The sequence below is a fragment of the Equus przewalskii genome, chromosome 30 (assembly GCF_037783145.1).
Source record: "Equus przewalskii isolate Varuska chromosome 30, EquPr2, whole genome shotgun sequence".
Classification (NCBI taxonomy): domain Eukaryota; kingdom Metazoa; phylum Chordata; class Mammalia; order Perissodactyla; family Equidae; genus Equus; species Equus przewalskii.
The window spans coordinates 19,058,273-19,085,796 of NC_091860.1; the positions used below are offsets into that span (position 1 = coordinate 19,058,273).

Sequence of the window (27,524 nt, forward strand, 5' to 3'; positions counted from 1 at the left end):
AGGGGCTCCTTCGCCCCACCCCGTTCTTTGCCCCTTTCGTGAGAGCCAATAGAAACTCGGGATTGAGTTGCGTCATTTGTGCTAGCAACACCCGGCAGATTTTTTCCAACCACGCGGCTCGCTTTCCTGTGTCCCCGCGCAGCCCCCGGCGACAGCTGCGCGGCTGTCGGTGGACGCAGGTGGGCGAGGTGTTTGGGGCTGCGGGCTCAGCATGTGGTGCACGAACCCAGCCGCGATGGTGGCCTTTTGCGCCGGGCTTTGGGTCTTTAACCCGGTGCCAGCGCGGGGCCAGGAGGCCGGGGGGCGGCCAGGGGCCGACTGTGAAGGTGAGCGGTGTGAGACCTGCTTGCATGGCGGCGGCACCGCGCTGCAGCGCAGCTGTTGTGGGCTTTGGCATCTCCCAGCGCTGGCTATAAATAACATGTCACAGAGGAAACGCAGGCCCTATCCCTAGTTTCCGATCGCCTTCGCCCAAGCCTGGGCAAAAGTTCGAGCCAGGCCCGGGATGTGACTATTAATTTAAGCTGCCGCAATCAAAGCTGGGGGGTTTGGATTTGGATTCGATTTTATGCAAACACATCTAGATTCAGACGACTCTGGCGCCAAATTGATTGTGCTGCTCCTAACCGTCGAGACTTGCCTCCCCTTGTGCAGGCGATGTCTTTCAAGTTCAAATTAGTTTGTAACTCCCCAAAGGAAAATAAAACCTGAGAAGTTGTCTGTGATTGAGTTGAGGTAGCTTAAATCAGAGGACATAACTAACATTTATTAGACTTTACAGAGAAAAGTTGCTTTACAAAGGAGATCGTTAACTCCTTAGAATGAGGAGGAACACAAAAGAGTGATTGCTTTTCTGTTCACAGTCTCAGCTGTGGACTTGCAGTCAGAACACGTGGGTCTAGGTCCCAGCAAGCCCTCCGGCTTTGAGGTCATGCTGGCACCTGGTTCTTGCAAAATCAGCGCGATGATACCTACTTCAAAGGGCTGTTAACAAGATCAAAGAAGATAATTAGCTATGCTAGCCCTTTCCTTGTGGACTACTGTAGCACTTACAATGATGTTTCATTCATTGAAATTAGTTTAAATGTATATCCCTCCCATCCTTCCTTGAGCTTGCGAATCTGTCCTTAACAGAAAATTGTAAGGTTCACAATATATGGTGAATGAAGGGATGAGTATAGATTGTACTATAACTAAATAAAGTCTTCATAATTGGAGCCCAGTTTTCTATCAGTCCTGCAATAATGAAACTTTTCATCAGAAATGTAAAATAGTGATGTGATGTTATTTTTAAACTTTTTGTAGATATATTTATGCAACTAAGTTACAATGTTTAAAGATCTCTTATAACTGTGTCCTGTACGTTTAAAGCAGAATATGTGAGGCATGAACAATTGGTTTGATTAGTCCTCAGTAATTTAAATTCCTGGAGGGTCTACCTAAAAACATTTCAGAAGTGTCAAAGCGTCTGGATCAATTAAATGTGAAGCTTATGCCATCTTTTCTGAATTTATTACAGCATATGGTGATTATTAACTTTCATGTCTCACTAACCTGGGAGTATATATCCGTTTGTTAGATACAGAAGTTGTAGAATCACAGTGAAGGAAATAGTAGTTTTAGAATAAGAAGAACTGGATTCTAGATCTGGCTCGATTACTGCTTTTGAACCTCAGCATTAGCCACTTACTATCCCCTCAATGTATATGATTAAAATGCTTTATGTGTGTATATATATATACACACACACACACACACATATATATACATATATATATATACACATACATACGTATTTTAGGGCAAAGTTAAAAAAACTGATAGTCCATGAGCCACCTGGGACCTATTGATCAATTTGATGAATTTTATTAAGGTCACAAAGTATTTTGAAAAACACAAATTAATTGGCTACATTTTAAAAGTGGGAAACTTCATATTAAAGAATTCAAATTTCTGGTTTTTCTTGAAAAACCAAGTGACCTGTCAAGACTAGCCCATACGTCCATGTAGTGGGAATTGGCTGTGGCTGCTCCTTTCGGAAAGGACATGTGTTTTCCAGGTTTTGGTTGTTTTTCCTAGACTCAAATTGCTTTCCCCGTTCATTTTACCTGCCTGACCCCTGTGAATATTTAAGTTTCTGAGTCCTGTTGTATGTCACGGGAGACTTACTGAAAAGAATGTAAATGTTTCTGGATCTGTTTAAAAGGATTGTATTATGAGACTATTTTTTAAAACTTTTTAGTTTGAAATAATTATAGATTTGCTCATGGGACTATTTTTAATAAACAAAAACCCACAACACAAATAAAAAGAGTGTGGTTATCTGGTTATAGCAATAAACACATGCCAGGAACTTTAGATTACAGTTTGTTAGGTGATTTATGGTGAGATTATTCTCTTCGTATTTCCATTCTGATCTTGACTTCTCTGTGGCGTGGGACACTGCTGACTTCTTTCTCTTTCAGAAACTTCCATCTCTTGATGGCTATGACACTGCTGCTTCTTGCCTTTGCTTCCTGTCTCTGTGCCCACTTGTTCATAGTGTCTTTGTGGGCTTCTAATTCTCTAGCCATGGCTTCAATGTTAGAATTTTCCAGAGTTCTGTCTTCTGCACGCCCTTCTCAGTATACACAGTCTTCTGTGCAATCAGAATCGACCTGCCTATAGTCTGATTAATCCCAAATGTTTATATCCAATTCACCTCCTTTCTAGAGTCCCAGACCTTGCACCCGATTGACTACTGAACATCCCCACTTAGATATCATATACCTTAAATTCAACAGTCATACACCAAGGTCATCAGCTCCTCCCCTTCTCAATCTCCAAAACCTGTTATGCTTCCAGTGTCAGTATCTACCTGGTCAACTAGACTACGCTTCTCTTTTCTCCCTGATCCCCTATGCCCATCAATCATTGTGTCCCTGATTCTACCTTCTTGTTGGCTCTGCTCCTTTCTCCTTCCCCAGCTCCAATGCCTTGTTACAGACTTTCACCATTTTTACCTTCCTTACTGCCAAAACAGCACCCTTCCTGCCACCTTTCTTCCTCCTCTCTAGTCCCCTGGTAGGGTTATCATGTTACTCCCTTACTTAATATCTTTCAGTGGTCTCCCAATTTCCTCTAGGTATCTGCCTCCCCTTCCTGTAGTGTTTAGTAATTGTTTTGGTCACCTCCATGTGTACACTCCTTCAAAGTCAAGACTGTTTCTCTCGCCACATCATCTCCAGCGGCTACCACAGTGTGGGGCGTATAGTAGGGCACTCAGTTTTGTTGAAGGAATGTATGCATACATGCTGCAATAGGATTTTACGTAACTTTTACTGAGTCAAAAGTATATCTTTAAAAGTACAAGTTAGAATTCCCAACTCTCATTATCTAGGTAATATAATGGCAGAGCAACAGTTGAAGTATAAAATCATATGAAGGTGTATTGTGGGAATAGAGTAAGAGCTATGAGGCATTTCAGCACTGGGTTTGTTTTATAGATGAGAATTGGAGGTCACTGCGAGACTAATGATAGTTTCTGCTGACTTGTAGCATTGATTATTGTGGCAGGCATCTCCTTTGCACGCTTAGTATATTTTCTAATTAAACTAAGAAAATACACATTGGCAAATGTCTCATTTTTCATATTTTATCAGTAGCACTTAACACAGCTGATCAGTCAGTTGGTTCCTCCTTTTAACGCTTTCTTCACTTGTCATCCTGGACACGGTCACTCACCCTTTGTTCTCACCCTACCTCACTGGCTGCTCCTCTTAGACTTTTTCTGGTTCTTTCTCATATTCCCAAGTTCTAAACAATAAGTTTCACAAGACTGAGACCTGAAACCATGTCTCTTCTCCACATCTCCTTATTCTCTGGTCCCTTCTCTTAAATACCGTTTGAACGTTGATGACTTACAAATTTATGTATGTAGACCTTACCCCTGAACTCCAGAGTTATGTATCCAGCTGCTTCTCACTGTTTCCAGTTGGATATTGTATTGGTTAGGGTTCTTGAAAGAAGCAGAACCAACAGGAGAGAGAGGGAGAGAGAGATTTATTTTAAGGAATTGCCTCACCTGATTATGGAGACTGAGAAGTCCAAAATTTGCAGTGGGGGCTGGCAGACTGCAGACCTAGGGTAGCTGATGGTACAGATGAAGTCTGAAGGCAGTCTGCTGACGAATTCCCTCTTGCTTGGGAAGGCCAGTTTTTTGTTCTATTCGGAACTTGAACTAATTGGATGGGGCTTATCCACATCATGGAGGACAATCTTCTTTACCCACAATTCACTTATTTAAATGTCAATCTCATTCAAAAACGCCCTCCAAATAGACACAGAAAATTAATCATCACAGATGTCTAGAAGTATCTCAGACTTCACGTGTCAAGACTGGATTCCTGCTTGTCTCCACACACTTGCTTCTCCTGCGGTCTTCCCAGTTGAGCAAACGGCGACTCCATTCTCCGCTTTCTCAGGCCAGAATCCTTAGAGTCATCCTTGACGTCTCTCTCTTTCTCTCTCTCACATGCCACATCCAATCCATTAGCAAATTCTTTTGGCTCTTCCCTCAAAATGTATCCAGAATCCAACCACTTCTCCTCACCTCAGAGCTACCATGCTGGTCCAAGATGTGCAGCTATTTTAAGACCCTCCGAGCTGGTTTCCCTGTTTCCATACTTTCTCTCCTGCCACCTGTTCTTCAGACAGCCTCCAGAGGTATACTTTAAAAATAACATCAGAAGACTGCACTCCTTTACGCAAAACCTATAATGGCTTCCCTTCTCAGAGTAAGACCCAAAGTCCTTACCATGGCTTTGGAGCCGTAGATGACCTGCCTATTTGACCTCATTTCCTGCTTTCCTCCCTTTTACCCACTCTACTTCCACCACACTGGCCCCCTCACTGTTCTTGGACCCACCAGGGATGTTCCTACACCAAAGCCTTTGCACTATTCTTCCCTCTGCCTGGAGAGTTCTTCCCAAGCGGTCCACTTAAGTTGTTCTCTCACTTCCTTAAGGTCTTTGCTCAGATACCTCTTTATCTGACAGGCTGTGCCTTTATCACCCCATTTAGGAAAATACTATTACCTTGTCACCCTCTATCGCCCCTACTATGTTTATTTTTCTTCATAGCCACAAGATACTTTTATTTGTTCACTAGAATGTAATTCCTGAGGATGAAAACTTTGTTTTCTTCATTCTTGAATCTGAGGAACCTAGAATACTGTCTGGCACTTACTAATTGCTCAATAAATATTCGTTAAAACCATGAATGCCTGGCTATTACATTTGGTGTTCTGTTCCTGTTAATAGCATTAGAAACAAATATAACTTCAAACTCTAAGAGATGACGTGACTGGCCCTCCAGCTGAAAACAACTAAAAATACTGGACAAAATAAAAACATAAAAATATTTTTGAGTGTATGTGCGTAAGGCACACCCAGAGGCCCAAACCAAAGTGAAATTGGGAACCAAAAGAGGTGAGAGGAACCCCAAAGCTGGCTTTTGCCTTGAGGGCATTTGCCTCACAGGTGATCTGAGAGCTTAGGTTTTCATGGCTTTGGTAAAATGAAGAGAATGAAGACAAAGTTCAGGGTCTTCCCAAGTTGGGAGCGCAATAGTGGATCCTCCTGCCAATTAATTTTGAGTCCCAAAGAGCTAGACTTTTATCATAAAAGCTGAACTGGAAATAATCAGGACTCTGCTATCATCTTTAGGGACTAAAAGGAATTGTACTATTTGAACTTTTTACTGAGTAAAAGGAAAAGCAAAAATGTCTCCACACGACTCATAAACACAATCTAGCTCACATATGGGTTGAGGCCCAAATTTACTCTACCTGGCTGATCTGAAACATCTGAAACTGAGAATTTAGTTTAAAGGGGTTTCAAGCAGGGATCAGCAAATGTCAGTCCTCCCTACAAGAATCCACCTTCAATCCAGTCTTCAAAGAATTCCCACAAAGTGCTAAGAAAGAAAGCTCGCATTCAGAAAAGTTATAAAGCCACGGGGAAGAAGGGCACCATAAGCAACAGCTAGTTGAGACAAGAGACAGAAGAGGCACACCTGAAAAGGCTTCAGGTATTGGAATTATCAGGCACAGGATATAAAATATGTTTATTATGTTTAAAGAAATACAGGAAAGGATTGAAAATATGAATAAAGAGCAGGAGGCTATTAAAAATGTGCGACCATATTTGGAAAAGAAGCAAAATAGAAATTAATGGATTAACAGCATATTAGACAGAGTTGAGAAAAGAATTAGCAAGTTGAAAGATTGAAGAAATATCACTAAGAGATTAAGACATAAAAAAATATGAAAGAAAGGAGCAATGAGGATAAAAAGAAAAATTCCAACATAGGTTAATTGGACTTCCAGAATCAGCAGAGAGAGGGTATGCGGAGAGCAAATGAGATAATAGCTCATTCTTTTGAAACTGATGAAAGTCATCAATCCACAGATTTGCAAGTCCAATATACTCCAAAGAGTATAAATAAAAATATCTGATTAATATCTAATCATATCATAGGATAATTGCAAAACACAAAGGAAAAAAAGAAAAAAATCTTAAACACAGCCAGAAAAAAAAAAAAAAGACTGATGGCTTTCAAAGGAATGGCAATTAGACAGACAGATAATTCAATAATGAAAGGCAGCAAGTCACACAACTAGTAGGTAGTAAAACCAGGATTTGGACCCAGAGAGTCTGACTTCAGAGCCCAAGCACTGAGTCACTGCCTATACTGCCTTCTGAGTGTGGTGCTGAAAACTCATTTATTTAAGGCAACGTTAAAAATAAAATTGGAACAATGAAGTAGGATACAAATTATTCAAGAAGTTCTGGCTGTTCTTAAAGTCTTAACTCATTATAACACGCATTACATACCTGGGTAGAAATCTCCCTTAGTCCTGGTAACACCCAATAATCTGGTGTCTTTTTTTTCCTCCAAAATTAAGCTGGACCAGATAGTGGGGACTGACTTCTGTTCTAGAAGGTGTAGATGGAACTATTGAAAATAATGTTCCTATCCCATGGATAGTTTAATAATTCAACAAACCTGATTTTAAACATTTTATCATTATCTTTTTGAAAAAGTTGTAGCTTTTTTTCCTGCAGGTGGCATTGTTATATTTTTCAAATACCATTTTCTCCTTTTGGGTTCTGGCTAATAATTGCTTAATTGAACTATGATTTCACTTAAAAATGTTTAATTCAATTTCATTAATATTGCCAAATATTTTATTGAGCATGTTGGGAGTTTCTGTGATAGTCAAAGATGTTATGATAAGTTTTTAAAATAAATTAGGAGGTATTTCAAACATACAGAAAAATATTTATATGATATATGCTTAGCATCCAGATTAAATGTTAATATATTTGCTACAATTCTCTCTCTCATAAAATAAAATTAGCTGCCTACGTCTGATTCTTTTTCTCTTATCTTTCCCCCCCTTTACAGAGGAAATACTTGTTCTGAAGTAAAGGTATACTTCTCATCTATTTTTTGAGAACCTTTACTATAAATGTATGTATCCACAAATAATCTATGCATTTTCTGTGATCTTAGATCTATAGAAATTGTACATTGTACATATTCATTTGCAACTTTTTCCACTCAACATTATATTTGGGCATTTGTGCATATTGATAACTATAGATGAAGTGCATTCTTTTAAACTCATCTCTAGAATTCCGCATTATGAATGAGATACAGTTTATTTATCTATTCTCCCTTTGAAGGGCAGTTAGGTTTTTTTCCCCACTGCTACGTAATTTTAAACAACACTGCTCTGAATATTCTCATACGTGTCCCCTTGAGCACAGGTGTGATAATTTCTCTAGATCATAGAATAAGAATTGCTGAGTCATGGGGTACATATATTATCAACTTAACTTTTTTCTATTGGACTTTGTTTTTCTTACGGATATTTAAGAGTTCGTTTATTCAGTCAAAAAATGCATACTTAACACCTAAGCTAGGTGCCTAGCTGGGGACAGAGCAGTGTGGCTGAAGTGGGAGAGATGACAGAAGCTGGGGGCTGAGAGGCAGTGGAGAGTCAGGTCACCCAGGGCTTTGCAGGACATTGTGGGACTTTGGAGCATCCTCTGAGTGATATGGAAAACCACAGGAAGGTTCTGAGCAGATGAAGCAGCATGCTCTGTCTGTCATTTTCAAAGAATCACGCTGGTTCATATTTTAGGAATCTAGTGGATCAGATTTATAGCAATCTTCTGGCCAAGAAATACTGACAATGCAGGACAAAATATAAAGACATAGTAAAAGAACCAAAGAGCTGAGAAGATACAAAGTTTACGATGGCAAAATTGAAGGGAAAGAAGCCATCCTGAGAGGTAAACTGAGCTTACAGCCCTTTTGCCCTGAGGATATTTGCCAGTCAGAGTAAAGATGATCTTTGCTGAGGAGGACAGAAGTCAAAGCCCAAGATTTGTTTTAAGTGGGGAGTTTGTCTACTAGGAGACTCTTCCTTGTTAGTCTGGAATTCCCAAAGGGTTACTCCATGAGAGTAAGGTTGAACAAGTGATAAACTTAACCCATCCCTATCCAAGGAGGACTATAAGGAAAACTTCCTTGACATTGAGCAGGATAGAAGACAGAAATAGCTACATCTCTGAGAGATTATGACCACAAGAAGTCCCTCACTTGGATTTGCAGCTAAAATTCACATCGGGGGTCCAAAAAACATCAAGCTATCAATTTAGTTTAAAGCACTCCCTGGCTAGTAGCCCCTAGACCTGATAAATACAAACACAAATCTATTACGGAAATAAGGCACCTCCATCTTAGGCCTCAGATAATCTCCACACATATGTTTCAAGAACTATGAGTCTCATGCGGGACAAAATAAGCAAGCACACAAAGAAACAAGGCACCACGGGCAAGAAGCTATAGAAACATCAAAAGCAGAACCGTACGAAGGCTTTAGATATTGAAATTATCGGACCGTAAAACAATTACGTTTAGTGCATTTAAAGATATAAAAGACAGGAAATAGGAAACTCTGAGAAATGCACTAGCAGATTTGAAAAAGAACTAAAGAGAACTTCTAGAAATAAAAGAAAAACTCAAAATTGAAAACGCAATGAACAGATTTACTAGTAGAATATAGAGAGCCAATGATGAGATGGGTGAACTAGAGCCTTACTCCTCGTGGTCCTCGTACCAGCAGCCTTGGCCTCGCCTGGTAGCTTGTTGGAAATGCAGAATCTTGGGCTCCACTCCAGACCTAAAGATTAGAATCTGAATTTTAATAAATGATTTGTATGCACATTAAAGTTGATCTAGGAGGGGACCAGAGATTCTTTATTTATAACAAACTCCCAGGTGATATTTATGCTGTTGGACCAAGAACCACAATCTGAGTACCAATGAACTAGAAGAAAAGTTAGAAGGATTATATGTAATGCAGCACAGAGCAACAAAAGAATGAAAATAAGGAAGAGAGACTAAGGGACATGGAGAATAGAATGAGACAAGCCAACATATGTTTAATTGGAAGGAAAGAAGAAAGAGAATGATGCAGGAGCAATATTTGAAGAGATACTAGCGGAGAATTTGCCAGAACTGAAGAAAGACACTAATCCACAAATTCAAGAAGTCCAATAATAGATAAAAAGAAACCCACATCTGGGCCAGCCCTGGTGGCCTAGTGGTTAAGTTTGGCACACTTCGCTTTGGCAGCCCAGGTTCAGTTCCCAGGCACGGAGCTGCACCACTCTGCAGTGGCCATGCTGTGGTGCCGGCTCACATACAAACAGGGTACCTTGTTTTACTCTGCTTTGCTTTATTGCACTTCCCAGGTATTGTGGGTTTTTTTCATTTTTTGCTGAGGAAGATTTGCCCTGAGCTAATCTTTCCGTGCCAAGCTTTCTCCACTTTATATGTGGGTTGCTGCCACAGCATGACTGACAAGTGGTGTAGGTCTACGCCCTGGATCTGAACCTGCGAACCTGGCTGCTGAAGTGGAGCATGCTAAACTTAACCACTACAACACCAGGCCAGCCCCAATACTGCGTTTTTTTATAAGACCCTCCCCACTCTGGCAAAAAGATTATGACTTGCTAAAGATGATGGTTAGCATTTTTTAGCAACAAAGTATTTTTTAATTAAGGTATTTACATTGTTTATTCAGACATAATGCTATTGCACACCTAATAGACTACAGTATAGTGTAAACATAACTTTTTATGTGCTGGGAAACCAAAAAATTCACGTGACCTGCTTTATTGCAATATTTGCTTTATTGTGATGGTGTGGAATCAAACCTGCAATATCTCCGAGGTAGGCCTGTACTTAAAATTTACAAATTCCAGAGCCAGCCCTGATGGCCTAGTGGTTAATATTTGGTTCTCACTGTTTCAGTGGCCCAGGTTTGGTTCCCCAGTCATGGAACCACACCACCCGTCTGTCAGTTGCCATGCTGTGGTGGTGGCTCACATAGAAGAACTGGAAGGACTTACATTTTGGATATACAACCATGTACTGGGGCTTTGAGGAGGAAAAAAAGAGAGGAAGACTGGCAACAGATGTCAGTGAATCTTTCCTTGCAAAAAATTTAAAAAATAATATAGCCATTGCAACTCATCCCTCTGGCTCCCCAACATAAAAAATAATTTGTAAATTCCAAAGGAATCAGCTAAAATGATTGAAAGAGAAAGTTTTGAGTTGGGGGGATATGGGGAAGGAAAGGCAAGAGACACTGTTTTTTACAACAAACCTTTTATAACTCATTAACTTTCAACTGGTGGGAGAGGGAGAGAGAAGAAACTTGGAAATCACAAGTATAAAAATTATTTTAGAATTTTTTTTAAAAAGGAGTGGAGAAATGGGATGGTGTTTGGGGTGGGGAGATGTGGGGCTGAGAGAGGTTTTCCTTGTTCTGAAGAAGTGAGAAGTAACAGCATGTTGCAAGCTAATAGGAATGTATCAGGAGAGAGAGAGAGAGGTCAGAAGCACAGGAGCTAGAGTTGATAGGATCTCCTTAGCAAGTGGAAGGGTTGTCACAGTTCATTCATAGAATTAAGGGAGAATATGTAGGTACAGGTGTGGTAGGTGCGGTGGCAAAGCAGGTGAGGGTCCTCTCCTGGTGCTTCTTCTTTTCCCTCAGAGAATGAGGAAGCAAGATCATCAGGTGGGGAGAGGATGGGGTGGAGGTGCTAGACTAAGTCTGAGGAGAGAGCAGCTGTGCAATAGCCATTTTGGGAGTGGAATATAGTGTGAGTGAGGTCAACGTAGTAGGATTGTTGGGCAGCCTTGATGGCTCACTTGAAATTAGCGGTCATAAATTTAAAGTGAGAACAGTGAGCATGACTGTGCTATTTCCTCCAGCCAAGTTTAGGGAGCATAGGTATAAAGTGGATGGACCGTTGGTTTTAACCAGGATTAGGGTTTTGCTGGGTCAGTACAGCAAAGAAGAGAGATGCAAGGGAGATGAATGTGTATGCACAGGACTGATTATATTATTGAACCACAAAATCTAAGCTGGGTAAAGAAGCATGGTGAAAAGGTGGAAGAATTAATGGATTGTATGACCTGGTGGTGTCAGAGAATTGTTGGCACTGGGACCGTAGAGGACATGAGCTGGACAGATGAGGTGATGGACAGATGATGGGATGTTTCAATGGAGATTATGCAGAGGTTAAAGTCATTGTTAATGACTGCACCTAAGGGTTATGACCATAGCGATTTTTCATGTATTCTGGATATTAATCCTTTGTCAGTTATATAAGTTGTAAATATCTTCCTCTAGTCTGTGGCTTTTCTTTTCTTTTGTTTATGATTTGTTTTGCACCACAAAATGTTTAATTTTGATGTACGCAAATGCATGATCTGTGTCTTGGTATCTTAAGAACTTCTCTATCCTGATATAACAAAGATAATTTCCTATATTTTCTTCTAAAAGTTTTATAGTGATGCTCTTCCCATATGTCGTTATTCACCTGGGATTCATGTTTGTGTGTAGTGTTAGGTAGACGTCTAAGTTTACCTTTTTCTGTTGTAAGTTGTCCTAGTACCATTTATTGACTAGTCCATTTTTCCTTCACTGATTTTTAGCATCACTTCTGTCCTATACCAAGCTCCTCTAGATGTGGTTTTGTTTCTAGACTCACTGTGTTGATCTATTGCTCTTTTGTCTAGATCTGTGCTGGACCTACAGTGTTTTATTTATTTATTTTTTTAAAGATTTTATTTTTTTCCTTTTTCTCCCCAAAGCCCCCCGGTACATAGTTGTGTATTCTTCGTTGTGGGTCCTTCTAGTTGTGGCATGTGGGATGCTGCCTCAGCGTGGTTTGATGAGCAGTGCCATGTCCGCGCCCAGGATTCGAACCAACGAAACACTGGGCGGCCTGCAGCGTAACTCGCGGACTTAACCACTTGGCCAGGGGGCCAGCCCCAAGACCTGCAGTATTTTAAAATGCTGTAGCTTTAGAAGTAAGTCTCCATACTGTTAAGGTCCACTCCCCAAACTCCTTTTTCTTCTTCAAATATTTCTTGGCTTTCATTTGCTCTTGTTTTTTTAATACGTATTTTTGGATCAGCTTGTCAAATCTATAAAAATCTTATTGGGATTTTGATTGGAACAACGTTGAATTTATAGATCTACTTAAAAATAAGCGTCCATAATATTGAATCTTCCCATCCATGAACATGGCATCTCTTCCCATTTCTTAGGTCTACTTTTAGGTCTTTTGATAAGGTTTTGTAAGCGTTTCCTTCAAAGTCTTCATATATATATCATTAAATTTATTCCTATTTACCTAGAATTTTTGTCACTATTGTAAATCATATCTTATTTTAAATTTTCAGTTTCTCATTGTTTATTCCTATATTAATCTTATATTCAGCAATTTTGCATAATACTCTCATTATTAAAAATGTACTTCTGACTCTTGGATTTTCTACATAGACAATCATATTATCTGCAAGTCATGGCAATTTTGCTTTTCCCTTTCTAATAGATGTCTTTTGCACTAGCTGAAACAGTGTCCAGTGTCAAATACAAGAGGTGGTAAAGGACGGCTTTATTGTTAAGTAGGACGTTTGCTATAGGGTTTGGTAGATATCCTTTATCAAGTTAATGAAGTTCCCTTCTATCTCTAGTTTGCTAATTATCTGTACATGTATTTTTGCTCTAATCCTGGACAGAAATTAGATTTTATCAAATACTTATACATCTATTGAGATGATCATATAATAAATTACATTAATAGATTTTCTAATTTTAAACCATCTTGGCAACTAATGAGATTCTTACTCGGTTATGATTTTTTTTAATGGGCATTTTGTTTTCAAAAGTGAAGTTGACCAATAATTTTTGTCTCCTGTTGTCCTTGCCTGTTTTTGATATCAAGGTTTAATCGATCTCATTAAAAGCTGGGGAGATTTCTTTTCTTTTGTTTTCTCTCCTGTTTTTTTTTCTCTGTGACAGTTTATTTAGGATAGTTTTGGTAACTTGGCCCTTTTCTCTCCAGTAGATTTTTAAACACTGATTCAATTTTTTAAATGATTTTTAGGACTGTTCAAGTTTTTATTTTTGTTTGGATCCATTTTTGTTTGTTATACTATTCTAGGATGTTGTTCATGTTATCTATTTTCTAATTTACTGAAATAAAATTTTTTATGGTGTTTTCTTATGATTTCTAAAGTTTCTATGCTCTCTGTAATGTCTTCCTTTTTATTAAGAATGTTCTATAATTTACATTTTTTACCAAAACGTCATGTCTACAGACAAATTTAAAATGTACATTTTTTGGGGGGGTCTATGTTGAAAAATGTTAGACCCCTCCTCATTCCTCTCTATTTAGTGCCTCCCAAATATTTCAGCTGTTTCATCTGAAACCTATTTTTATTAACCTAAATAAATTGCTTAAAATGCTTGTTCTCAGTTTTCCAGTTTTTGATATCTATTACCTTCCTACTATGGAAAATAAAGTTTTAGATCTATTATATCCACTCAGATACATCTCCCCCATTTCACATATGTTTATATCACCATTTTGGGTAAATATCTATTTTACAGTTTACATTGTTGTGCCCATGTAAATACTACTCAATGCTGGGTTATCTAGTGCACCAAGACTTCATCTTTCATGGACATCTTTCTCCCCTTGAATTAATTCTGACCTCAATACTTTCTTTGATTAATGTTTGTTCTAATCATTAATTCATCGCCACATTTTTTTTCTTTTTTTTTGACAACTGAAAATCATCTCTGAACACATTAACTATGTCAGGTATTCTATTCGTTTCATTTTCTTCTTGGTGACATAGTTCCTGGGACTCTGCTCCTGCTTTAATCTGGATGGGCTTCTCTCCAGCTGCTCCATTGCTGTCATCCTTGGGCTCCCTCCCCTGCCATCCTGGGAATTTCCTTTACCTCCTTCCTGTGTTTTAGCCTTTGTTTCCTGGAATCCATGTCAGCCCTTCATTGGTTCATTCCTCTATTTTGGTGAAGACTAGGGTCCTGAAAAACAGTTGATAAGAGTAAAATTTTGAGATCTTGAATGTTGAAAATATCTTTATTTACCTGTACTTTTTAACTAACAGCTTGATTGTCTTATAGAATTCTAGATTGAAAATGTTTTTTCTGTCAGAATTTTGGTGACATTGTCCCATTTTCTTCTACCTTCCAGTGTTAAGAAATCTAATGATATTCTACTTTGTAATTGTTTAATAATAACAATATTAGTACTGTTTTTTTGCTTTCTGCAAAATTGTAGAATCTTTTCTTTTTCACAAGTGTTCTAAAGATTCTTGATTTTTGTGCTTTGGTATTGATATTTTTCAACTATTGGAGGTCTAGCAATCCAAATATTCATGTTTCCAGTAATGGGGATATTTCCTGTATTGTTTCTTTGAAAATTTGCTCTCCTATTATATCTGTCTGGAACTCATATTATTTAGGTATTTGGCCTCCTGAATTTCTTAAATTTTATTACCCATTTTCCACCTCTTTGATTTTTGGTTTACTTTCTGAGGATTTCTTTTTTCAACCTTATCTCCTAAATAAATCCTGTGTTGAGTTTTTTCTTTAATTTTAGCTATCATATTTTTAATTATTGAGAATTCTTACTTGTTCTTTGGTTGACTGTATATTATTTGATTTATCACTTGACAATTCTTTAACTTATCACTTTTTTCTTGCTAGGTACTTGTCTATTTTTACCAGCTGTTGGGTTTATTGATCTTTATTTTTTCTAATTAATTAATTTCTTTTGTTTTATTATTTAATATCTTCTACATTCTTTTGGTTTATATAGTTATACTTTTTGAAACTTCTTGAGTTGAATGCTCACTCATTAATTTCCCATTTTTTTCTTTTGAAAGGTATACATTTGATGTTATGAATTGCCTTCTATGTACTGCCTTAGCTGCATTCCTTAAGTTTTATATATAATACTTTGATTGGAATTAAGTATTAAAAGTTGCGCATTTCCATTACTACATTTTCTTTGACCCATGGGTTAGTTGGAAGTGTGTATTTGAAAGTTTCCAGGCATCTGGGGAGCAGACACTGGGTGGATCATTATTATTTGCGTTACTAGTTTCTAATTATGTTCAGAGAATGTGGTCTGTTTCATACAGGGTTTTTGGTACTTCTTGAGATTTGCATTTTGGCTTAATATCTGGAAAATTTAAGGAAATATTCAATATTTTCTTGAAAAGAATGAGAATTCTCTAATTTAGAGGAGAAGGGTTCCATATATGTTTTAGGTCAAGCTTGTGAATAGTCTTGTTCAAATCTTTAATGCCCTTATTAACTTTTGGTCGATTTGATCAAATAATGGATGAAAGGGTGTTAAATCACCCTTGTTGTGAATTTGTCGATTTCTTCCTATAATTCTATTAGAGTTTTCTATATTATTAGGCTTTGTCATTGGCTGTATACTAGTTCAATTTTTTTTGTATTTCTGGTGAATAGTCCATTTTATGATTAGTAGTGACTTTTGTTATCCCCAATAATGCTTTATATAGCTAAACCAGATTTTGGTTAGCATTTTCCTGGCATATCTTTTCATTTTTAAATTTCTTAATTTTGTTGTTGCTGTTTGTTTTTTCAACCCCTTTCTGTAGTCTCACACTTTTTATGTAATGCCTATAAGTAGCATGTAGTTGGATTTTTGATAGTTATGTTAAAAATATAAGCTCAAGTTTAATATATTTATGTATATTATGATTAATGATATATTTGGATTTATTTCTCCCACTTAATTTTGTCAGTTTATAGAAAATCTTATTGTGCTGTTTCTTTCTCTTTTTTCCCCTTTCCTGCCTTCGAGTAGACTGACAATGTTTTAAAAATCCCTCCCCATGCCCTTCACCAATATTGACCTAGCAGCAATCTATTTATATTTTTTAGTTATTACCCTTACGTTTTTAACATGCTTAACTGGCTAAAAATTAATATGACAACAGTAATGTTTCCCTACCTTCCTCTACGATGATGAAGGATCTTGGGAAGCTGAACTTGAATTCTCCTTTATTTCCCATCTTATGTTTTAGGATTGTCTTTATTTTCGTTTTACCTTATGTTTGTACTCCTACATGTTCATTATTATTGTTTATATAGTTTATTTGTATTTAGATTTTTCTCCCATGTGCCATTTTCTTTTCTCACCATCACTTCTTATAACCTGATCCTCCTTTCTGGATTTTGTCCCCTTCTTCCTGAAGTGCATCCTTCAGTAATTCTATAGTGCTTGGTATATAGAAAGTAATCAATAAATCCTTATTCATTGAATAAATTAATTTAATCAACGAGCATAGTTTAAATTACTTTAGGTATCTAGTTTGTGTATTCGAGTGACTTGTAGATCTTGCCTCATTTATCAGACAGATAGACAAGACACCTGATTATTGGAGCATTGGGGACAGAGCACATTACCTGGGTTTAGTTAATACCATGAATCAAGAGAAAGGATAGAGAGAACCAAGGGCCTGAGCACCCTCCTCTCTTCCCTGCTATGTTTCTGTAGAGGTCTCTTTCTAATATCAGGGCTGTTGTTTGCAAGCATAAGCCTCTCTGCTTGCGAGGGCTAGACACTTGCCCAATTGGGAAAGCAATGTGGGAAGGCAGGCTCCTCCTACTGCAGAGTAATCTAATGGATGAGAGTGTGGGCCCAGAGTCAGACCACCTGGGATCTAGTTCCCTCATTACCACTCACTGGGCACATCAATTGGCCTCTCTTTGACTAAGTTTCTTCATCTGTAAAATGAGGGTAGGAATGTATCTGTGTTGCAGCTCCGTTGTGAGTATTGAATGAGTTAATAAAGATAAAGAGCTTAGAACAGTACCAGCACCTGTAAGCACCCAACAGATGTGAGCTACGTTTGTTGTTATTGCCTGTGCCTCTCTTGAGCTCCATCTCTTCCCTTGCTCTGGACCCCGGAATTGAATATGATTGCTCAAATTGGTATTTCATTTCAGGTTCATGGTGATGGAACATATAGACACAGGCAGACTACCAAGAGGCCTCATTCAAGATACATATTCAGATTTTACTCTGTGCTTTAAGCTGTCCCAAGCATCATATCCCATAGAAAGCCATATTTTCTTTTAGGGTTAGCCAAATTTCATAGGAAAGTTCTCATTTTAGGTGGAACTTAGTTCCAAAGATTGATTGATTCAATAAGCTCATATTACTCAAGGCCCCAATGGCCTGAAACCATTCTTGCTTATTATTTGAATCCGTTGTCACAATTTGTTGAATCATGCTTAATTTTTTATTTGGTGAGTGGAACATATATGCAGGTGTAGGGGTGGTTATATTGTACATAAATACATTTTTTTGTTCCTTCTAGTATGTAAGGAATTCTTGAACCGATTTTATAACTCCTTAATAACCAGAGGAGTCAGCTTTTCTCTGGACACCATAGAAAAAGAATTGATCGACTTTTGCTTGGATGTCAAAGGAAAAGAACACCGCCTGGTATGGTCAATTTTCACCTTTCATTTTTCCCTTGTGCTTGAAGAAAACTGCTAATAGTTTCATTTCTCATCTTGGACTTAACGTTCTCCTGTTTAGATGCCTGCCTCAAGCATGTTCATTGTAGACAGCAAGCAGAAATTAAGCTTTCAGTGAAATGTGGTCATGTGCATATTCATCTAGAATGTATCTGGTTTCATTTTGCTTTCTGAATAAACTACAGGCTGCCAATTCCATGTTTTCCTAAATGAAATTATACAATTGAATTCCTAATGAGAATTTACGGTCTGAGTTAAGAGTGGTAGACTTTTCGTTTCTTACCAAAACAGTCAAGCCTATCGAAACATTTCATATCATTATTTATACATAACTAAGGAAGTATCTGTATTTTGTGGTAACAGTGTTTCATGAGTAAACGTAGATGACTTGTTTCAATATACTGTTTTACGTCACTAAAGACAATTTTAGGCCAATTCATGTTGCCTAAAATTGTCCTGTTCAATTTTCTGGTTAAATTTGCATTGTTGACTGTGCACCACTGACACATTTGTGAAACTCTTGGCATTTATTTGTGCCATTAAGTTTTATATTTTTAATCGTAAAATGCTAGGTCAGGTAGCTTAAAAGGCAGTATAGTGTGACGGAAAAGGGCAAGGATTCTAGAACCAAATGCTAGATTTTTGAATTCCATCTCTTTTACTTGCTACTGGGGTGACCTCCAGTTGGCTTGGGTATAAAATGGGGATGATAATAGTGCTTACTTCATAGGATTGTTGTGAGAAATAAGTTCATAACTTTAAAACCCTGAGACCAGTGCCTGGCACAGAGAAAGACTTAGCAAATGTTGGTTCTTCTGATTAGTCTTGGAGCATCACGTAGATTGTAGAGCACTTCTAATTAGGATGATCATGGGAATGGAGTCATTTGTTTCCTGGTGTCTTAGTCAGCAGGGGTTAAAATTGAATAGCTGGGCCACAAAAACTAGGTTAACCTCTTTCTTGCTTCTTGAAACTACATAACTTGCTTTTTTCAGTGTCTGGGACACTAAATTTTCTCCATTCTCCTTCAGTGCTATTATCTAGGAGCAACAAAAGATGCAGCCACCAAGATCCTAAGCGAGGTCATACGCCCAATGAGTGTGCATATGCCTGCAGTGAAAATTTGTGAGAAGCTGAAGAAGATGGACAGCCAGATCTGTGAGCTGAAATACGGTATAATGGAGTCCAGTGTTTTCCCCCTAAATGTCCAAAGTATCGCCTATTCGATAAACATAGGCTGTGTTTCTAAAAAGTCAGTTTTAGAAGGAAAGGAATTCTCCATTTGCAAACAAGTTGCTGGGCTGCTGAATGGTGAGTGCCATTGGAGCTTCTTTTGGGGAAGAGAAATGAATACTGGCACAACCAGCATTAGGTAAAACTGTCAACCCAAATAGCAAAATTCAAACTCTTAAATTACCAAGGCAATGTTGACCATGTACGTCAAGGAAAGATTCAAAAGATCAAGTGAGCAGCTGCTCATAACGATTTGGCTTTTGGTAACCTCTTAACACAAAAGATTCAAAGGTGGTGTAAGGACTTTGAAGTTTTAAATGTGACCATATCTTTCTTCCTAGATTTGTCTGTCATTCTGCCAGTTTTAAATGTTAGGAAATAGGTTATTCACATCAAATCAGGTTTTCCCTGATGAAATAGCTGTATCAAGGGTGCCCAAAATAAAAAAGCAAGGAAAGGAAGGGGATGTCCTATTTAAAATATTATCTTTGGCCATGTAAATTTCACATACATAGAGCTATTCTTACACTGAGAATTTGCATCTGGGCCGGCCTTTGGGGTAGATTGATTAGGTATGATACAAGGCTGGGGGATGCCTCCCTAAGCCCATCCTTAGCACCTGAAATTCCACCAGAAAAGACCCATTTGTTGCTCGCTTGCTTGCTTGCTTTCCTGTTTTTTTGAGGAACATTAACCCTGAGCTAACGTCAGCTGCCAATCCTCCTCTTTTTGCTCAGGAAGATTGGCCCTGAGCTAACATCTGTGCCCATGTTCCTCTACTTTATATATCGGACACCTGCCACAGCATGGCTTGATGAGCGGTGCTAGGTGCGCACCCAGGATTCCAACCGGCAAACCCTGGACTGCTGAAGCAGTGCGTGCAAACTTAACCGGTATGCCTCTGGGCCGGCTCTAGACCCATTTCTTTTGCTTAAGCCATTATTTTATGTTACATACCCGTAGTACTGTAAACTACCTAAGTAATTAGCACCCAACTCTGAATTATTTTAGTCTGATTTTCCAACATAGCTGTGTAATATGCTGATGCACTATAGCCATATAGCTGGCTTTAAATAAATTTAAAGCTGGAAGATACCAAAGACAACCTGTTTCCCAATTTGCCAAGGGCGGGCCCTAACTTCCAGGCTAGTAATTATGGGGCATGCATCTCTTTTATTGGCTTCCCAGGAATGAAGTAGAGGCAGGAACCACTGACTCCATATAAACAATATTCACAAAAGGGACAAACCTGTACTGATTCTTTCATCGAACAAATTTATTTTGAGTAACATCTACTATGTGCCAAGGGTCTTACTGGGCTCCTTGAATAACAGAAAAATTAATCAGATATTATTGAGAAAAAATGAACACTTACTAATCTTTTGGCAATGCTGGCCACTAGAGGCCCTTGGGGAGCCATGAGCTAGGTTGGTGTCGACCTTTTCCTTGCAGTTTTAAGGTATCATAGAAATTTTCCCCCTTTTAAAATTAATGGCAGGTGCCAAGTTCTCTGGAAAAACTCAAAGAAACTATCGATACTTGCAAGAAAGTATTTTTCTCCTTCAACGGTTTATCTTGAATAGAACACTAGTTCTAACTTCTTCTTCCCAGCTTGTTGTTGGCAGGAAAGTTGAGACTGAACAGGGGCCTACGAGCTGTAGGATATTAATAATCTGGGCTATAAAAGCTTCTGCTTTTAAAGGGAGCCTGTCAAGTAAGCCATGAAATTAACCAACAAGATAAGTGTAGATTCGGATTATGTTTTCAATTAGGAAGTTGTCATTTGGTTTTTGACCTGAAAGTTCTTGCTTGCTCTGTTTTTAAAAGAATAGAGATCACTGTAAAAAGGTAAGGGTCTCTGGAGCACAGAGTGCAGCTGACGCTCGAAATAAAAAAAAGGCTTTAAAATTCAACTTTTATTTATTTATTTCCAGCTTTATTGAGATACAATTGACATAGAACATTGTGTAAGTTTAAGGTGTACAATGTGTTGATTTGATACACTTATATATTGCAAAATAATTACCACCATGGCATTAGCTAACACCTCCATCATCACATCATTACCATTTCTTTTTTGTGATGAGAAGATTTAAGATTTACTCTCTCAGCAACTTTCAAACATATAATACAATATTATTAACCATAATCATCATGCTGTATATTAGATGCCCAGAACCTATTCATCTGACAACTGGAAGTTTGTACCCTTTTGCCAACATCTCCCATTTCTCCCACCCCCTTGTCCCCGGCAACTGCCATTCTACTCTTTGTTTCCATGAGTTCAGTTTTTTTGATTCTATGTATAAGTGATATCATACAGTATTTGTCTTGCTCTGTCTGACTTATTTCACTTAGCTTAATGCCCTCAAGAGTCTATCCATATTGTTGCAAATGGCAGATTTTCTTCTTTCTCATGGCTGAATAAAATATTCCATTGCGTATATATACCACATCTTCTTTATCCATTCAATTGTTGATGGACTCTTAGGTTATTTCCATATCCTTGCTATTGTGAATCATGCTGCAATGAACATGGGAGTGCAGCTCCCTCTTCAATATCCTGTTTTCCTTTCCTTTGGATATATACCAAGAAGTGGGATTGCTGGATCACGTGGTAATTCTACTTTTAATTTTTTAAGGAACTTCCAAACTGTTTTCCATAGTGGCTGTACCAATTTGCATTGGTACAAGGGTTACCTTTTCTCCACATCATCTTCAACACTTGTCTCTTGTGTTTTTGATGAAAGCCATTCTAACAAGTGTGAGATAATATCTCATTGTGGTTTGATTTATATTTCCCTGATAATTGGTGATGTTGGGCACCTTTTCATGTACCTGTTGGCCATTTGTATGTCTTATTTGGAGAAATGTCTATTCACTTCCTGTGCCCATTTTTTAATTAGATTGTTTGGATTTTTTTTGCTATTGAATTGTATGAGGTCTTTATATAGTTTAGACATTAGTCCCTTATCAGATATATTATTTGCAAATATTTTCTCCCATTCATTTTGTCCATGGTTTCTTTTGCTGTACAGGAGCTTTTTAGTTTGATGTAGTCCCACTTGTTAATTTTTGTTTTGTTACTTGTACTTTTGATGTCGTAGCCAAAAATTCGTTGTTGAGACCAACGTTAAGGATCTTTTTTCCTGTATTTTATTCTGGGATTTTTTTTAGGCCTTACATTTAACTCTTTAATCCATTTCAAGTGAATTTTTTTCCGTAGTATAAGATAGGGGTCCAGTTTCCTTCTTCTGCATGTGGTTATCCAGTTTTCCAAACACTCTTTATTGAAGATACTATTCTTTCCCCGTTGAGTATTCTTGACTCCTTTGTCCGATATTAGTTGTCCACATAAGCAAGGTTTATTTTTGGGTTCTCTATTCTGTTCCATTGGTCTGTGTGTTTGTTTTTATGACAGTACCATGCTGTTTTGATTAGTATAGTTTTGTAATATAGTCTGAAATCAGGAAGTGTGATGCCTCCAGCTTTGTTCTTCTTTCTTAGGATTGCTTTGGCTGTGAGGGGTCTTTTGTGGCTCCATACAAATTGAGATTTTCTGCTTTTGTAAAAAATGCCATTGAAATTTTGATAGGGATTGCATTGAATCTGTAGATGGCTTTGGGTAGTATGGACATTTCAATAATATTAATTCTTCTGACGCATGAACATGGGATATCTTTCCCCTTGTGTCCTCTTCAATTTCTTTCATCAAAGTCTTATAGTTTTTAGTGTATAGATCTTTCACCTCCTTGGTTAAATTTATTCCTAGGTATAAAATTCACTTTTGAATTAGAGTATGCTTATTGCAAATGCTTGATAAGTCACTTGACAATGATGTTAGGTTGTTAAAAGGTTTTAAATGCTACATTCCATTATGCAGGGAAAAAAAGGGAAAGGACTCTGCACGAGAAGTCCTGGGCTGCCACTAATTGTTTAATAAGTAAACTTAAATGTTGTCTCCATGTTCAAACAGACACCTGGTCTTGAGGAAGGAGAAGGAGACTTTCCTTTGAAAGAGGAAAATTGCCCCTTTCTGATAGGGAAATTGCAATCATGAGTGTATTATAGATGAGCTTAATTTTTCTTCTATTTTTGGGCTTGGCAATAGAGAAGTAGCTGAGTTCTTGACATTCTCTGCAGATAATCTGTAAACAGGAAAAGAGTAGCTTTGTTAGAGGAGTTAGATGTTGGTGATGGGTATTGCTGGCAACGATGTTAGGAGCCAGATTGGCTGGCACCAAAGCCCCAGCATTAGAGAAGTTGGTGTCCCCTAAAAGACTGTAACCAAATCCTCTGATAATACAGTAATCCCAGCAGGGGGGATCAGGTGAGTTTAAGCAGAGATCTGAAACAATTGAGGATCAGTGAGAATGCTCCTAATCTTATTCACGTTTGAGTTTCTTTAAATTTGTGTTTAAAAACCCAATAGTGCTTTGTAATATGTATGCTCATCTGTTTCACTGCAGACATATCTTTGTATAAAAAGTGAACCATAACTTTCTAGTTAATTACTATCTATGGTTTTCAGTTGGCCACACACAAGGCCCTTCCAAGGCATTGCCTTTTATCACTTCCCTTCTTTTTGCCTTATCAGTAGCAATGAGGAAGCAGTGCTGTTCATTTTAGCCCTGGAGTGGTAGCAAACACTGCAAAGATACAGAGGCCCCTGTTCTGAAGCAAGTCTAATTCCGCGGAGAGAAATCTGATAGAACATGAATTCTCCCAATAGCTTTGTATGTCCCACATTTCCCTTATGTATGTCTTGGTTTTCATAGAAATTGGAACTATTCCCCACTTCGGATCATAGGGCAATCAGCACCAAGATAACTAACACCATTTGCCTTTCTACATTTTCATACTTGTTTTCGTTTTTTAAAAACTGTGCTTTCCCTTTTTGTCATTTAGAAAAGAAACTGGACTTGGCCTCAGTGGACCTGTCAAAGATGAGAGTAGCAGAGCTGAAACAGATACTGAACAGTTGGGGAGAAGAATGCAGGGCCTGCGCAGAAAAATCCGACTACGTGAATCTGATCAAAGAACTGGCACCCAAGTATGCAGCGATGCACCCCAAAACAGAACTCTGACCCTTGGAGGCCAGTGCACCATTGATTGTAATGTGAGACAAAATGACCCTCTAGGATGTGGACGTGTTGGTTAAGAATAACCAGGAGTTGCGCTGTGTATGGTCACATACTTTTTGTTTTCATGCTACACCTCAGCATTGGCTACTTGGGTTTATAAGTAAAACTGTTAATATTAGTGGTATCTCACATTTAGGGTAGTAAAACCTAAAAGTGCCTTTCTCATAATTTTCTTGTAAGAACTGTGTGAATTATCATTACCTATCTCCTAAAACTGGGAAAAATGAACCACTGAAAAGTTGTTGGAGTAAATGGATCCTAAGAAGGAAGAGAGCGCTCGGAGGCCCTTTCCATGCACTAATTTTTAATTAAATATATTGGATTAGGACAAAAGAAACAACATTTAGCTTCTCGAACTCCGAACTTGAACCCAAAATAAGAATCTGGCATAATCAAAAGTTTTTTAATTAGTAAACTTTGTATTTTTAAGTGCGGATCACTCTACGCTCTAGCCGTCTTTTGGTGTCAGAAATGGAAGGACAGGAGGCACCACGTGAAATTAGTGTTTCCTGTATGAAGAAAACCTATTTAAAATCTGTATAAAACTACTTAAAGAAAATAGATCACTAATCCACATAAGCATAGCCAATGTCTTAGCAAACTGTATCAACACTTATACTGTTAACTGAACCCAACTCAATGTCTTGACCCTCCTTCCTATCCTAGCAGTCAAGCTGTTGATAGAAGATTAAAGCGTGTTAGGAGCACCTGGAGGCAACATGGGCTGTATAGTTCTTAATGTTATTTTATCAGCTTTAAATTGTAAAATCACTTTTGACTCATTTTCTGGCCACCTGAGAATAAGAAACCCACTGCAGAAGTGGCTGCCTATGCATGGCCGGTGGAGGTGGGGAACCATAGCAGAGCAGTTTGAGAGAACTTTCTGGGGTGATGGGAATGTCCTATATCTTGATTGGGGTGGCAGTTATGTGGGTGAATATGATCATCACACTCATCCAGTAGGATAATTAAGATCTGGGCATTTTATTGTGTGTAAATTGTATCTAAAAAACTGCTGTAGAAAGATTATTTGAAAATTAACTAAAATGAATTGATTCAAAACATCTTGCGTGTTTAAAGAATGGCGCTTACCAACTGGAGTCCTTTTGGGGAGTGGAGGAGAAATTTTCCAGACTGAGAGTATACATGGCAAGCATAATTTCCACTTTTTTTTTTGAGGAAGATTAGCTTTGAGCTAACATCAGTGCCCATCTTCCTCTACTTTGTATGTGGGACGCCTACCACAGCATGGCTTGCCAAGCAGTGCCATGTCTGCACCCGGGATCTGAGCTGGCGAACCCCAGGCTGCCGAAGTGGAACATGCGCACTTAACCGCTGCACCACCAGGCTGTCCCCCTAATTTTCACTTTTAAATGCTGTACAGGTAAACGAATTTTCCATTGGGTGGTTGGGATGTAACAGAACTTGTCAGAGAATTAGCAGTTAGTAACCTAAAAATGAGAATTAAAAAGCTTTGTTGTAATGAACAGCCAAAAGGGTGATTGTTTCCGGATTTTGGTAGCTTGATCATTATGTGCAAAGCACTCTATTTGGAATTATATCCTTAAAAGCCCAAAGTTAGGTTTTTTACTGTTTATAATCTTCATGTTTGTTTTCCTTTAGTGCATTTTTGAACCTATTAAGAAACTCATTTAAAAATAGTATGTTTGATGTCTGATCTCAGAATCAGGTCATATGTCTCAGGGTTATTTTTTCAGACTATAAATCTAGCTAGTAGGAACACTGCCCAGCAGAACATTCAAATCGATCATGTTTAGTGTGGATTTTTCAAAGGGCATTTGCTCTAAGTCAGTGCTACTTAAAACTTCTCAAACTGTGCGTACAAATCACCTGGGGATCTTGTTAAAATGTGGGTGCTGATCCAGTAGGTCTGGGTGGGGCCTGAGATTCTGCGTTTCTAACAAGCCCATGCTGCTCTTCCAGGGACCGCACTTGAAGTAGTGAGGGCCTGGCTCATCCTTCAATTGATGTATTTTTTCCTTTTGCCAGTCTCAGTCAGCTAGGTTTTTGATAGAGCTGAATGCAACAATAACAACCACCAAAAACTCCCAGTAAATACTCAAGAGTTGATTCTCTCGTGTGAAAGAAGTCCAGAGGTAGCCAATCCAGAATAAATATGGCAGTTCCACAAAGTTATTGGGGACTCCACTCTGATCTTATTGCTTTACTTCCTAGTGGTGGGTTCCATTCTTAACCCATGGTCCAAGTTGACTTCTGGAACAGCTTGCTCCAGAAGGGAGCAGGCACGGAAAGACCCGCCCCTAAGCTGAGCCAGCTTCTTTAGGACAGCCTTCTCCTTCACCTTGCTCTCCCCTTCTCCCCGCACCCCTGAACTCTGCCTCTCCATTCCCGTACCCAAGTTCCATGTCCCACTCAGTGCTCTGCTTATCCATGATCAACCAGAACTTAATCACATGCCAAATCTAGCTGCAAGGGAGTTTGGGAAATAGCACCTTTTGGTTGAGTTCATTGCAGCCCAAATAAAATCAGGATTTTTTAGTGAGGAAGAAGGGAGAAATAGTTTGTGGCCACAAGCCATCTCTGCTGTACAGCATAACATTTTCCTTCCCGTGAATCTGAGCAATAATTCCAGGTAATGGGACCCTCGGTAACTCTCCTCTCACCTTACCATTTGCTTCTTCCTAAATGTAGTCAGTTATGTCTTTCCTTCTCTTTTGGTTTGACAAGAGGTAGCTACGGTTTTTATGTTTTATTTTCATTTTAAATTGCTTTCTTTCTCACTATGTATGTGTACATGCATTTTGTGTGTGTGTGTTTTTCCCAAAATCCATAAGCAAGATTTAGAAGTCAGACAATCTAACAAAAGTGACAGAACTCTGGACTATAAACTCTCGTCTAAAGAGAAGTTATCTGGGGCAGACTTTAGTCCTGGTCTACTCTAGATTCCAAACATCCCAAGGAGAGGACCCTTTAATCTGGTTCCTACATGCTCATGGAGACCAGATAGAACAGAGCACAGCTTAGAAGTCATAGTTCTTCATTTGAGGATGGATATCCCTAATCCACATTCCACTAAAAAGTGTTAAATTTAGACCAAATTTGCTTGGCCCATAGGACATGAAAGTATTTGATTGGCAGATCTCTGAAAAACAGCAGGGCATTTTGTAATTCAAGAGGCCCTAACTATGGAT

The 27,524-nt window shown here is 38.4% G+C and overlaps 1 protein-coding gene across 1 annotated transcript; it reads left to right on the plus strand.

Annotated features, from left to right (window-relative positions):
* The first annotated feature begins 64 nt into the window (after positions 1 to 64).
* CDNF (cerebral dopamine neurotrophic factor) lies at positions 65 to 25,413 on the plus strand. The gene is made up of 4 exons (XM_008529126.2): positions 65 to 326; positions 17,812 to 17,939; positions 19,006 to 19,147; positions 24,116 to 25,413. Exons 1-4 carry the CDS (start codon positions 212 to 214, stop codon positions 24,292 to 24,294), a joined length of 564 nt encoding a protein of 187 aa, XP_008527348.1. The 5' UTR covers positions 65 to 211; the 3' UTR covers positions 24,295 to 25,413.
* Positions 25,414 to 27,524: the final 2,111 nt, after the last annotated feature.